Source organism: Herpailurus yagouaroundi, unplaced genomic scaffold (assembly GCF_014898765.1).
Source record: "Herpailurus yagouaroundi ecotype Mexico unplaced genomic scaffold, PumYag 28, whole genome shotgun sequence".
Lineage (NCBI taxonomy): Eukaryota > Metazoa > Chordata > Mammalia > Carnivora > Felidae > Herpailurus > Herpailurus yagouaroundi.
Genome location: NW_024412376.1, coordinates 33957156 through 33971109, shown reverse-complemented (window position 1 = coordinate 33971109; position 13954 = coordinate 33957156). Strand labels below are relative to the sequence as shown.

At 35.0% G+C, this 13954-nt stretch overlaps 1 protein-coding gene and 1 long non-coding RNA gene across 2 annotated transcripts in view; one reads left to right on the top strand and one right to left on the bottom strand.

The window, feature by feature from the left end:
* Positions 1-11616, top strand: part of TDO2 (tryptophan 2,3-dioxygenase) — a 17996-nt gene extending 6380 nt beyond the window's left edge. The window contains exons 5-11 of the mRNA XM_040471647.1: positions 375-633; positions 1884-1991; positions 4950-5061; positions 6541-6598; positions 8087-8166; positions 9269-9359; positions 11059-11616. Of these exons, the coding sequence (XP_040327581.1) occupies positions 375-633; positions 1884-1991; positions 4950-5061; positions 6541-6598; positions 8087-8166; positions 9269-9359; positions 11059-11212 (862 nt within the window). The 3' untranslated portion in view covers positions 11213-11616. The remainder of the gene's footprint in view (positions 1-374; positions 634-1883; positions 1992-4949; positions 5062-6540; positions 6599-8086; positions 8167-9268; positions 9360-11058) is intronic.
* On the bottom strand, positions 5128-9566 carry LOC121028136 (uncharacterized). Its single transcript, XR_005789092.1, has 2 exons — positions 9379-9566; positions 5128-5274 (listed from the first exon to the last, which is right to left on the bottom strand). It is a non-coding gene; the product is annotated as an uncharacterized LOC121028136 (long non-coding RNA).
* Positions 11617-13954: the final 2338 nt, after the last annotated feature.

The following is a 13954-nucleotide window of genomic DNA, read 5'->3' as shown; positions in this document are numbered from 1 at the left end:
ATAATATTAATAAAGAATCTTTCAGCACTATAGAATAAAAATATTGTTCAATGTACACCTGTCTTTACCTTAGGAAACAAATTGGTACACAAACACATAAACATATATGTATCTATACGTGTGTGTGATATATATATATATATATATATATATATATATATATATATATATCACACACACACACATATATGCCATTTCCCAAACGATATAAACATGCCGTCTTTAAATTGATTAACTGACAGCAACAGTGATGTTTAGGTAGCTCAGTTTTCTTTCTTTGGGAAGATCAAACCCCAGGTCCAACTCTAGGCAGTTATATGTTCTCGGTGATGTCCAAGAGAGTAAAACTAATGATCTTTCACAACAGAAGAAAGCATTACAGTGATTTACAATGTCAACTCCTGTCATCTTTCTTTTCTCTTCCCTTCCTCCTTTTATTCTCAAAGAGAGTACTTATCTCCAGCCTCAGGCTTCCAGAGTTTGCAATTCCGACTGTTAGAAAACAAGATAGGTGTTCTTCAGAGTTTGAGGGTCCCTTACAACAGAAGACATTATCGTGATAACTTCAGAGGAGAAGATAATGAACTGCTACTTAAATCCGAGCAGGAAAAAACACTACTTCAACTAGTGGAGGTACATGCTCAAATACTGTCTCTAAAGTCTCACTCCCCACATCTTGTTAATTGCGCTTCTGCTACATCGAAGTTTTAAAACTTAAAGGTTTTGTCACATTCATGGTAAATAAGAACAGAAAGACTTTAAAGGAATGCTTCAACTCAAGTAATTGAAATATTTAAACTATTAAGAACTCCCTTGAGAATTTCAGAAATATTTATATAACAACTCTATGTTAATATTTAATCACCTTCTTATCTTATAAAACAATTCCTTTAAACAACCCTGCTAAACAACATTTAACTAGCTGATTTTAACACCGAGTGTAGTTAATCATTCAGTGAGCTTTATTCTCTAAAATATTCCATTATTGAAAAGTTCCACAAGTTGTGTGTTTTTCTCAATTAAACTAAATTACTAAGAGTATAATCTTCAGAATTTGTTCCTTTCATATCTTAATTCCCCATGGGTCTATAAAAGGTCTTGAGGGATTACTGTTTTTTCACAAGTAAATTATTAAATAAAGATTATATGGTCTTGATTTCCTTCACAAGGGTTTTTCCTTTGCAAATTAAAAATTTCTTTTAGTGACTTATACTTTGCACACTGATCCCCTGCGTATTGTAAATGTGGACTTAGGTTAATATAGTATATATAACTCCAAATAACAGCTCATAAAGATACGGAGGGAAAGAGTCACAAAGTTAATTTCAAAACCAAAAATAGGTCAGATGAGAATCCATAGGTGCACAAATTTTGTTTCATTTCTACATTAAAAAGTCTTGTATATGTAAAAAAATAAAAATAAAAAAAAGGTTTGTGGACTCTTAAAATAACTGTTTAGTTGATTTCAGATTTTAAGTTGCCTAGATACCATGCTCCTACATTTAGAAGAGATCATATGATATGCATGTCATAATTTCTTCATATCCTAAGACATAAGGTATTTTGAGAATAAACCAGAAGACTTCATTAAAACAACATTTAGATATGTTCATAGACTTATAGAACAAAATTGGAATTTCTGTAATAACACATTTCTTAATAAATACAGAGTAAATATTATTAATATGATTGATTTAAAGATTAAGAAATGAAATGTAATAAATTGCTATTCATTAAATGAATAAATTTAAGGGAAAGAGAAATATTTATATACAAAAAAACTTATGACATATTTCCTATTTCAAGTTCATAGATGTTAAGTACAATGTATTTTATATATTTGAAATTTTATAATATATTTACTTAAAAAAATAATACTTCAGGCGTGGCTGGAAAGAACACCAGGTTTGGAGCCACATGGATTTAACTTCTGGGGAAAGCTTGAAAACAACATTCTCAAGGGCCTGGAAGAAGAATTCACAAGAATTCAGGTACTTATGATGCCATAAGTAAATATATTTACTACAGATGAAGTATTGAAAATTTTATTTAACAAATCCCTAATTTTCTTTTAAACGTCATTTTTCTTACATTCTTTTTCTTTCACAAACGCATCTACACAAAATATATTACATGGTTGATTTTATTTTATTTGTGTACAATAGAAATTAAAGTAATAAATTCATTCTGGGCAAGATTTTGTGTTTGATAAATATATAAGATTAATAGACCTTTTTTATTTCTATCAAAAATTTCATATCATGACCAATTCTAGACAGAAGTAGGCTCACAAAAGACCAGTCAACCAAAGATATCCTGGGTCCTTCTTAACTGCTGTCAGTTACAAATTTCTTTCACTTGAGAAAGATACTGTTGATTCCTCATTTCCCTCAAGCTACAGTCCCTCCGCCACCGTCCTCTCTTCATTACAAAATTTCTTGAAAGAATTATTTCAATTCTATGTCTGGAGAGGCTGTATCTGGAGAAGCCATATCAGGTAGTGCTTACAGCAGGGACGTTGACATATCATTGTATGGGTTCAAGTCCCACCTTCACCTCTTAATAACTGTAACATTGAACTTCTTCTGTTACTTAACCTCCCTTTGCTTCACTTTCACTAATGGTAAAACAGAAAATAAGAGTATCTACCTAGTAAAACAGAAAATAAGAGTATCTACCTTGTAGAGTTATTATGAGCATTTAATTAGATTAATATTGGTAAGGTATTTAGAACAGTAGTTAGCATAATTATTTCTTTTTCTTTCGTCTAATCCTCAACCCAGACCAGTCTATCTTCTTGTCCCATCATTCACAGATGGCCTCTAGGTTTGTAAATTCAATGGCCATTTTTAATTTACTTGATCTCCTAGTGGCATTCAATAATAATGACTACTTATTCTTACTTGAATATTTTTTCCCCCTTGGATTTGGTACATAACATTCGCTCTTCCTTTAATTCTATGGCCCTATTGTCTTGATTTGTTTCCTTTATTGGCTCATTTTTCTTTCTTCGACCTGTGGGTGGTGGGATTTCACAATACATTGGCTTACACCCCTGTATTCTCTCTCTACTCTTTCCCTAGATGAACTCATTTATACCTACTGTTTCAATAGTTACTACTATGCCAATAACTCCCAAACATTTATCTCCAGCATTGATATCTCCTTTCATTTCAAATTACATATTTGACACCTTACTTTATAATTTCCTCCTAGTCCTCTCAAAAACATAATGATAAAACCAAACTTAAAAACAATTTTCTCTTCCTTCCTCTCTCATGTCAACTTAGTCTTCTACAAGTTGAAGAAGTTTTTCTCTTATAAACCATCTTGTTTGTCCAGTCTGAAATGTACAATCGATCTTTGGTACCTCCCTCTTGCTCAATCACTTCTTCAAGTTATCACCAAATCCTACCAATTTTACCTTCTAAATAGCTCCCAGATATCTTCATTGAATGTACCACCACCAATCAAGTGCAAACTGCTATTACTTTTCACCTGGACTTATAATATTCTCTCAACTATTCTACACTTCTCCCCAATATGACTCCATCCCAATCTATTCTCCAATCTGCAGTTGAAACAATCTTCTCAAAGGGCAGAACTGATCACATTTTGCTTTTGCATGAAACCCATGTCTCCCTATTGTTTTTAAAATGAAGATAAACGTCTTTAACATAGTCTTCAAGGTGTTTTCTGATCTCATGTTGTCCAACCATACTGAATTTCCTTAAGTTGAATTTAGTTCTTTGAATTTACCACCATTTCACAGTCTTTTTATATGTTTTTCTCTGGGCTCGGAATATTCTTCCGCAGGTGGCTTCTTCCCATTCTGCAGGTTGTGGCTCAAGGAAAACTCCTTCAGAAAGATCTCCCCTTACCTCCTCATTACTATAATTTATCATGGCATTATGCTTCTATATGCTACTATCAATGTTTGCAATGTAATGCCCAGGTGATTATTTGTGTGTCTTATTCTCATCAGATAATATATGCATGAGATCAGGGAACTAGATTTTTTTAAGTGTATTTATTTATTTTGAGAGAGAGAGAGAGAGAGAGAGAGAGAGAGAGAGAGAGAGAGAGATAAGGTGAGGGGCAAAGAGAGAGAAGGAGAGAAAAAGAATCCCAAGCAGACTCCTCACTGTCAGCACAGAGCCCAATGCAGGGCTCAAATGCACTATTGTAATATCATGACCTGAACCAAAAACCAAGAGTCAGACACTTAACCAACTGAGCCACCCAAGCGCCCAAGGAACTCAATTTTTACTCACCTTATCTCTATCACCTTAGCATGACATTTACTAAATAAATGAATAATTAACTGACAATCATGTGCCTACAAGTTCTTACCACATGAGCCATCATTCAGACAAATGGAAAATAATTGAGTTAACTAATTTTTGTGTCAGCTCAATTAATTGAGTTGTAAGTAAAGCATTTGTTGGAGGCAAAAGAGTAAGAATTTCCTGAAATGAATCAATAGATATCAAATGAACAAATATCTGAGGGTGAAAAGTATCTAAGAAATTATATTTATAAAATACTGAGTATAGAATATTAATAGAGTTAATAGTTTTTCTGACTGGAAATTCTTAACTTTTCCTTTATTTCCTTTCCTGTGATAAAAAACTGTTGTCTAAAATTAGATCATTACCGACTACTCGTAGTTACTTCCGGTTTTGCCCAATCTGAGTCCATTTCTCATGATATTGATGAAAATCTCTCATGAGGTTAAGAAATCACCTAAACTTAAAATAAATAAAAGGATAGAACTAGTGAGTGTCAAGAAGACCCATGTCATAATTTGTTGTGATATTAGATGTTACGGTAAGTTTTCCAAGTATACCCTTTCTGCTCCTGGTGAGTCTATTTCTCACAAAAGATGTTTTCCAAAATAAGAATCTATGATCTCTCTTGGGAATATTAATGCAATATTTCTCCTAAAGGCTAAGGAAGAATCGGAGGAAAAGGAGGAACAAATGGCTGAATTTCGGAAACAAAAAGAGGTGTTACTCTCCTTATTTGATGAGAAACGTCATGAACATCTCCTCAGTAAAGGTATTTTATTCTAAGGATCCTTTTCCCGGAATGTATGCCTGTGAGCTCAAAATATCAAACCTCACGTGGGGGAAATAAAATGAAAATTTATATTCCACTTACAGAAACAAGAACTGGGTTCATTTTATCTGTTACAACCTTATGAAGAAGTTCACATGCTCAGTTCATCTTAAAGACTTTAGTCAGAAGCTTTCGTAATATGCATCAGCCGCGCTGGATACCAAGAGAAATTGAATATGAGTTTGCAATTAGTTAACAGCCTAATAGGGATGGAAATGAAGACAATCGGTGTAATTGTAAACAGTACAGTAGCAGCAGGAGACCAAAAGAATAACTATTGTGAGGGCTGGGGTGGCTTGCCAGAGGAAAGAAGTTTCCCAAGCAGACCAGGGAAAGCACATATTTAGCCCCTCTGGCATAATTAACGTTGGGCTATTATTTTCTGAAACCAATTGACCAGTATAATCAATACTTTCATTATATAACTCTTTTATATGTTTAAAATTTTTGTGTTCATTTGTATTTGGACCTTTTATTATAAAGTACTTATAAGCCTTATAAATTATAAACTTATATAAGATATATATACACACACACACACACACAGGCAGAATAGAAGTAAACATTAATTTTTATAACATTAGTATAAGGCATAGCGGTATATGAAATTAGTATGAAATTCTGCAAACTTAAATGTTGTTAGGCCCAGTTCTCTATAAAACCTCTGTAAAGAATAGCAAAATTTTGTTTTTCTGCCGATAGAGCAAAGCCTTTTATTAGAGCACACATATAAGATTTTGTTTTAATGTTTTACTTTACTTTTGAGAGAGAGAGAGAGAGAAAGACAGAGTGGGAACGAGGGAGGGACAGAGAGAGAGAGAGGGAGACACAGAATCCGAAGCAGGCTTCAGGCTCTGAGCTGTCAGCACAGAGCCAGATGTAGGACTGAAACTCACCAGCAGCGAGATCATGACTGAGCTGAAGTCAGATGCTTAACCAACTGAGCCACCCAGGCACCCCTATGAGATTTTATATAAGGGTTGTACTCCTTGAAGCTGAGTGATTTTAAGTAATCTAAGTGATTTTAAGTGAATCAGAAAATTACCTTCAAATGAACCTCAGAATGAATCTTATTTAACTTTTTTAAAAGTAAGTCATTTTACAGTTTGACTTGAAAAATATATTTGTTTTATCATGGAAGTTAAGTGTTTTCTATATCAAGTTTTCCTAATTTGATATTTAAAGGTTTTGAAAATTTAAAGTGCATATATATTACATATATATTTAAAGTGTGTATATGTATAATATGTATTACATATGTATTTAAAGTATGTATATATGTTTGCTTTTTAAAATCTAAGGAATAGAAAATTTAAATAAAACTTTTCATTTAAAACGTAATTATTTAAGGTGATGACCAAAATTAATATGACTGACCTAAATTTCTCATTAAATTAAAACTTGCTATATATCTTACAGGTGAAAGAAGACTGTCATACAGAGCACTTCAGGGGGCCTTGATGATATATTTTTACAGGTAAAAGCAAATTAGAAGAGTAGAAGCAGAAATTGAGGAGTGGATACAGATAACACAAAAAGTATAAAGCTTATTTTTTCAGCAGTCAATTCAATATGTAGCTATGCCATTTATTTCTATTTTCTTCACATGTTCTGTATGTTTTTTATTGTAAATGTTGTTAATAAATATTTAGGGCATGAAAAAAAAAGTATAAAGCTTAGGTGCCTGGGTGGCTCAGTTGGTTAAGCATCTGACTTCGGCTCAGGTCATGATCTTGTGGTTCGTAAGTTCAAGTCTTAAGCCTGCTTCAGATTCTGTGTCTCCCTCTCTCTCTGTCCCTCCCCCACTCACACTCCGTCTCTTTCCCTCTCTCAAAAATAAATAAACATTAAAGCATAGAGCTTATAAATTGCAATCATAGTTTTAAAAAGTCATTTAGTTTGGGGTAAAACTTAGAAAATAATTGTGAAAGTTCATTAGTTTTTTCTTTTAGATAGTATGAGTATAATTTTATACCTATAGTGGGCAGAAATATACATATATACACACACTAGTTAATTAAACATCTTTGTAATTAAATTCTACAATACATCATACGACGTTAAGTGTCCTAAAAAGCCAAAGTGTAATCTACCTCAGAAACTCAGTCATAAAATGTGTCCCATTATTACACAAGGTTGTAGAGTTATTCCTATTTTATGAAATTAAAAAAACAAGTGGGTAAAGTGAAAACACCTTTATAAATTGTTCTCTTTATCCTGCAATTTCAAGTAAAATTGTCTTCACTGTCTGAAGTGTTTGAGGTTTCCCTTAAATGTCCACCTACTCCCATGTGTATAAAGGCCTCATCTTCATGTGTCATAACTTAAATGTGTCAGAACAATGGAGAACACACTAGCAAACATTAAAAACAGCAACAAAAGTAAAATCTCTGTTTACTGGGCCTCTTACTTGTGTTTATTTGATTTTTTTAATCTTCTTAAATTCATTTCTTCAGAAATATCAATAAAATCTTTTGACTCTTTTCCTAAATTCCTACTAAATCTGTGCCATTCAAGTTCACGCCTTGGAAGCAGAAAATGTACTGAGATTTGTTGAATGATTAGAAGAAAGGACAAAACATATAGATTAGAGGAAATAAAGGGCAGTTTTTGTTTTTATGTTTTAATATCTTTGACCAGAAGAAGTTTTTGAGTGGTATTAGCTGGTGAATATGAGATAGTGTATATTTACCGTTTAATAAGAATCAATGTTAGCTGTGACTCTGACTGGTTACTTCATGTACATTATATGGAATATTCTAGACTCTTTACACAAATGCTGTAAGATGAGCAGTAGTATCTTCATTTTTGAGATGAAGAAACTAAGACTGAGACAGTAATCCAGAGCTGCTACAGCTCTTAAGAGGCAAAGTTCATATTTGTTTCTGGGGCCAACAGATTAGAAAACTCCTGCCCCTCTGAACACCCTGGATTTGCTTCAATAGACTTATTATTTCTCCTTTAGGGAAGAGCCTAGATTCCAAGTCCCTTTTCAATTGCTGACTTCTCTCATGGACATAGACGCACTCATGACCAAATGGAGATGTAAGTCTGCCCACACCTCCCAACACTGCCACCCAGCCTCGATAATCCTTTTCCCCATCCTGTTTCTTTACTCCTTTTCTCTGTCTGCTCTTTTTCCCACTATTTTTTCTTTCCTCATTTGTGTGGGAATGAGGTTTGTTTTTTTACATCAGCCCGAGTTATTTATTTATTTATTTATTTTTCAAATCAGCCCAATTACTCTCTTCCAGGGCCATTTACCTGGTACACAGAGCAGACACAACACCTAGGGCCCAGAGTACCTTTAGGGGCCCATGAAAATGTATTATTTAATAATCAGAAGATGGGGGCGCCTGGGTGGCGCAGTCAGTTAAGCATCCGACTTCAGCCAGGTCAGGATCTCGCGGTCCGTGAGTTTGAGCCCCGCGTCGGGCTCTGGGCTGATGGCTTGGAGCCTGGAGCCTGTTTCCGATTCTGTGTCTCCCTCTCTCTCTGCCCCTCCCCCGTTCATGCTCTGTCTCTCTCTGTCCCAAAAATAAATAAACGTTGAAAAAAAAATTAAAAAAAATAATAATCAGAAGAAAAAGTTAACTATAGGTTAAAAAAAGTGTCTTAATATATAACCACAACTTATTCAGCTTTAAGCCAACACAATTTTAAAATATAATTTTATACACATGCACATATATACATATGTATATGTTCATATATATAGGCATATGTGCATGTGTGTATATATACGTATATATGTACATATATATATATGTGTGTGTGTATGTGTGTGTGTGTGTGTGTGTGTGTGTGTGTGTGTGTGTGTGTTTCATGGAAGAAGGGACCCATGCGTGAAGACAAAAGTGGCAAGGGCTCCTGAAAGTCATAATGCGGCCCTAAGCTTCCCTATTGTGTTTGCAGGCTAAACATAATGATGGATGGAGTCATATGCATGTAACCTGAACCAAGTGGGGTGCCAGGCAACCTACAGGTTTCATCTGGCTCTCACACGTAAACCTTCCATATGGCTAAGTGATGATAAGGTGTGAACCTTTTCTCAGAAGCAGTAATCATTACCAACCCCTTGTTTTTAGACCATTGTGGAACTAAAGGCAGAAAAATATCCATGGAGTTAATTTGTGTGTTTGCCTAGATAACCATGTGTGCATGGTGCACAGAATGCTGGGCAGCAAAGCTGGCACTGGTGGGTCCTCTGGTTATCAGTATCTGCGCTCAACAGTCAGGTAAGATGGGGAAATTCACCTGCTTTTCTTGGTGGAAGTCACTGATTTTTTGTTTCTCCGCATACATGTGCATTACCTAGGAAATGTGATTCATACTTGCTCCCATCTGAACCGCTGACAACACATTCATGCTGGCTAGATTAAGGTATTCCTATTAGAGAGGTCGTTGTAAAAATCCTTAGTCCTGGAAGTTCATCCTGAGATGAGATGGGGCAAGGTACTAGTGGCTGCATGACCTGTGAAGATATGAGGGAGTTCATCCACATAGGAATGTTTTCAACTCATTCTGGCCCAAGTTTGGACTAGACTCAAACACTTATCATTCATTCCACTAATGTCCTCGTGCCCAGGTGAATGACAGAGTGAAAAAATAGTTTGTTCCCTGGTATGACTATTTTCTAAAAACTATTTCCATCTACTCCAGAGAGTGCCCAGAGAGTATTTACAAGAAAAGGGGTCAATATTTATTTAGCACTTAAAACATGCTAGAGAGATTTCTAGGACATCTGTGTTCTTAACTCACTTAATGTTCACAATATTATAGATGGATATAGAGATAGACATATATGAAAACAGGGAAACTTGCAAAGCTCTTTGGGAAAGGAGAATCAGCTCCAGAATAAATAGATACTCACATTTAGTCCCCCAAATTCTTTATATTGTACATGGCTTTCATCCCTATTCATCCCTATCCCAATTTCAGATTGACAAGTTATAAAACATGCATGCTCAATTTTTCATCATTTTTATAAATTTTCACTTTCCCTAGGAATAAACTCTAGACTAAAAGATTTATAAGATTCATAGGTTTGAATTTTCACAGTCCTTACAATACCTTCTCTTTCCCTGGGGATACATTCTCTAAGCATGAAACAGAACATGATTGCCTGTTCCTACAGGCACATCAGTGGGTGGTGGGAATAATTAACACAATTAACACAACTAGCATTTCTAGCGTGTCATGATCTCATTATGTCTTTACAAAAGCCCAGTCAGAGGAAGGGATTGTAGTTTTTATTTTACAGAGTTAGGGACCAAGACACTGAGGTTTAGACAACTTGTCCAAGATCACACGAGTCGCAAGTGACAGAGCAGAACTGAACTCTAATTTGACCTCAAAGGCAAATGCTCTTCTGCTGTAAAACTGCAACAGTTAAAATGTTTGACACACACAAGAGCTATTGTAAATGTTAAAACCACATTTATAGACATTTATTATGAATCTAAGATGGTACTTCAATTTATTAATCCATTCATGTCAGTTACTTGACAGCTATTTGGCGGGTGGAAAATATTTCCTGATGAACAACTAAGAATTTTCTGTGTTTTCATTTTTTAAAATTTGCATACCCTCCTTTAAAAGTCAGACACAAGAACACACCCTTATCTTTATGAAGGTAGCATGACAATCATAAGACTCTAGGTTTTAATCTGAACCAACTTGGTCAGGATCAATGAAACATGTAATACTGTTTTATGGCATGAACTTTGGATATGGATGAAAATAAGGCCATCTTAATGAATATACTCCTTAATTATATATATGTATATATTATATATAATACATAAAATGTAATTTATAATATATAAACATAATATTAAATACTAATTATGGCAAAAAATCATGAAATTTTTTTGTTGAAAAATTTTAAATATTTCATGCCAATGAATCTACATCTGTATATTTGTGTTTTTCCAGTGACAGGTACAAGGTGTTTGTAGATTTATTTAATCTTTCAACATATCTGGTTCCCCGACACTGGATACCGAAGATGAACCCAATTATTCATAAATTCCTTTACACGGCTGAATATTGTGACAGCTCTTACTTCAGCAGTGATGAATCAGATTAAACTCATCTCCAGATCTATGAAGGCATCGATTTCTCAGTCTGTGTTTTTTAAAATTTTCTATGAGTTGTCATGATACATCAAGAGTCCTAATGTAATATATGTATATATATATATAGGTAAGCATTGTGGTGCTCTGATTCAATTCTGTAAATAATTTTATTAACTCATTTTTGTAATAATGAATTAAAGAAATTAATTCAGCTGAATTGTAACATTGTACATAGAAGGTTTTCCTATTAAAACCTCAATGTCCCCTAATAATTACACTTTAAGGTAAACCATTTAACATAATAATCATTATCTCATTTTGTACTTTAATAAGCTTGAAACTTCAGCAATTTCAAATACTTTGTGCAATAAAATGTGTCATTCTACACAAAGAGTTGTACAATCAAAAAGTTTAAGAGATATTTTGCCATATATTGTTTTGGAAACATTGCTCGTATTTATTAGGACTCTCGATGACCAATGACGGAAATCTATCTGAAGTTTGCCCAGAGGGGACTTGGCAATTACTCCACTAGCTCAAAGGATTGAGAGGAGCCTGGGGATGCATCCAGTTCCTGGAGTACCATATTCCTGGAACTTCTGAGGATCCTCTGTGTCTCATCTCTTCTTTTCTGTAGGTGTTGGCTTTATTCTTCCTTGTTGTAGGCCAGCGCCTTCCTCGGGCGAGGTTCCTGCTTCCAGCACCTCTAGACCAGAAAGGCAAAGGTGCTTTTCCCAGTTCCAGTGCTCGTGTTCTGGGAGGTATAGTCAACACAGGACTGAAGTGGACATGAGTGATAGTTCCCTGAACTTTCCAGAAGAAGGGAGGAGAAAATAGACTAAACAGTGATTCAGTTCATTTCTAGTAAGTATTAGACCAAGAGTTTAGATCAGACAGGAGCTTTATTCTTTTTCTATATTGGCCTGGATATTGGCAATACTTAGTTAAATTTCTTTTATGAAGGGAGTGCAAAATATTATCAAAGGAATTTAAATGCCTATCAGTCTTGACCTAGGGTGGTTATCTATAGGCAAGCCGCAAATTCTTGATGAAATTGAACTATTCTTTGGTCTCAGTTACAAGTTTTATCTTATAAGGATCACGTCTAGTTTGTCTCTGGACAATTACATAGAATTGCTTTTACTTACAAGGCCCTAGCATGTTTGTGTGTGTGCGTGTATGTGTGTATGTGTGTGTGTGTACATGGGCACATGTACATAGTACCTGATTGTGGCTAAGCTGAAAATTATAGAGACAAGTAAAATGGTGGCTAAAAGCAATGGCTTGGGAGCTTGGGAGCAAATTCCGGCACTGCCATTTATTAACTATCTGCTCTGGTACAAATTCCAGTTTAAGCCCCAGTTGACTATCTATATGACAGGGATATAAATACTTACCTCAACTTTTGCTTTTCTCATGCAGTAATGAAAAAAAATACATTAACAGACGCTCTGTCACCAAGATGCCTTGGAATCTTAGAATGAATGCTATTTGTAAAGGTTTATTCTTTTAACAGACTAAATGATTTGACTTAGCTCTTTTTATTTTTACTTCTTGGTGTGATTAAACTATAGAGTTGTAAGAGTTTTTTTTTTTTTTTTTCCAAAGGGTATATTAGTAATTCTTAATGTAAAGTCAAAACAATTTATAATTCCAGTTTCTACCTGGGCTCCCATTCAAACTTGTTTCTAGTGTTAATGATAAGGATCCACTTCAAATTAAAATTTTTAAAGGGGATGCAGAGTTTGTATAAAGTTGTGTAATTTGGTATTCACTTTGAGATCTTTAGTATTTCCCTTTGTGAAATCACACCCAGGAACATCTTGATGATTTTCATTGTGACTCCCAATTATTATGTGAAAATTTCATTGCTTTTCTTTTAGTCTCACTGGGTGAACTTCAAGTAGCTAGTTAGGGCTGGAGCATGGCACAGGCCCATGTAGAACAGCAGAGACTGAGGTGAAGAAGGTAGAAAAGGGGCTTCTTTGTGAACAGTATTTAAAAAGAGTTGGCATGTTATCTTTTTTTTTTTTTTTCGTTTATTTTGAGACAGAGAGAGACAGAACATGAACGGGGGAGGGTCAGAGAGAGAGAGACACACACAGAATCCGAAACAGGCTCCAGGCTCTGAGCTGTCAGCACAGAACCTGACGCGGGGCTCAAACTCACGGACCTCAAGATCATGACCTGAGCCAAAGTCGGATGCTTAACCGACTGAGCCACCCAGGTGCCCCAAGAGTTGGCATGTTATCTTTTAAGCATTACAGAGCTCCCCAACGGTTTAAAGCAGGGGGATAACATGATAATGATGTCTCACAGAAATGCAAATCCAGGGAACACACGGTAAATCGATGATAATAACATCCGTCAGAATCACCTGGAGCACTAATTAAAACAAAGTGTTTCATAAGTCCTCAAGTGGCTTCTGGTCTGGGGACTATACTTTGAGAACCTATGTATTAAGGGACATGGGGTCTGGTAAGTAGACTACTGACTAGTGGAGATAAGACATTTCTAAAGAACATGCGTCTAGGAAAGGATGGTAGAAATGGAGAGGAGGTAGGTGGTTAAGTGATGGGTTACTAAAGTGCAGCTGACCTGATTAAATATCTAAAATTTCCCCCACTATGTTTGATTGGGTGATTACATAATGTTGATGATGTTAACCAAATAGTGACTCTAGGAGGTGCAGACATATTTTTATTTCATTTCGTTGTGTTTTGTTTTGTTCTTTGAAGGAGGGAAAGGGGAAT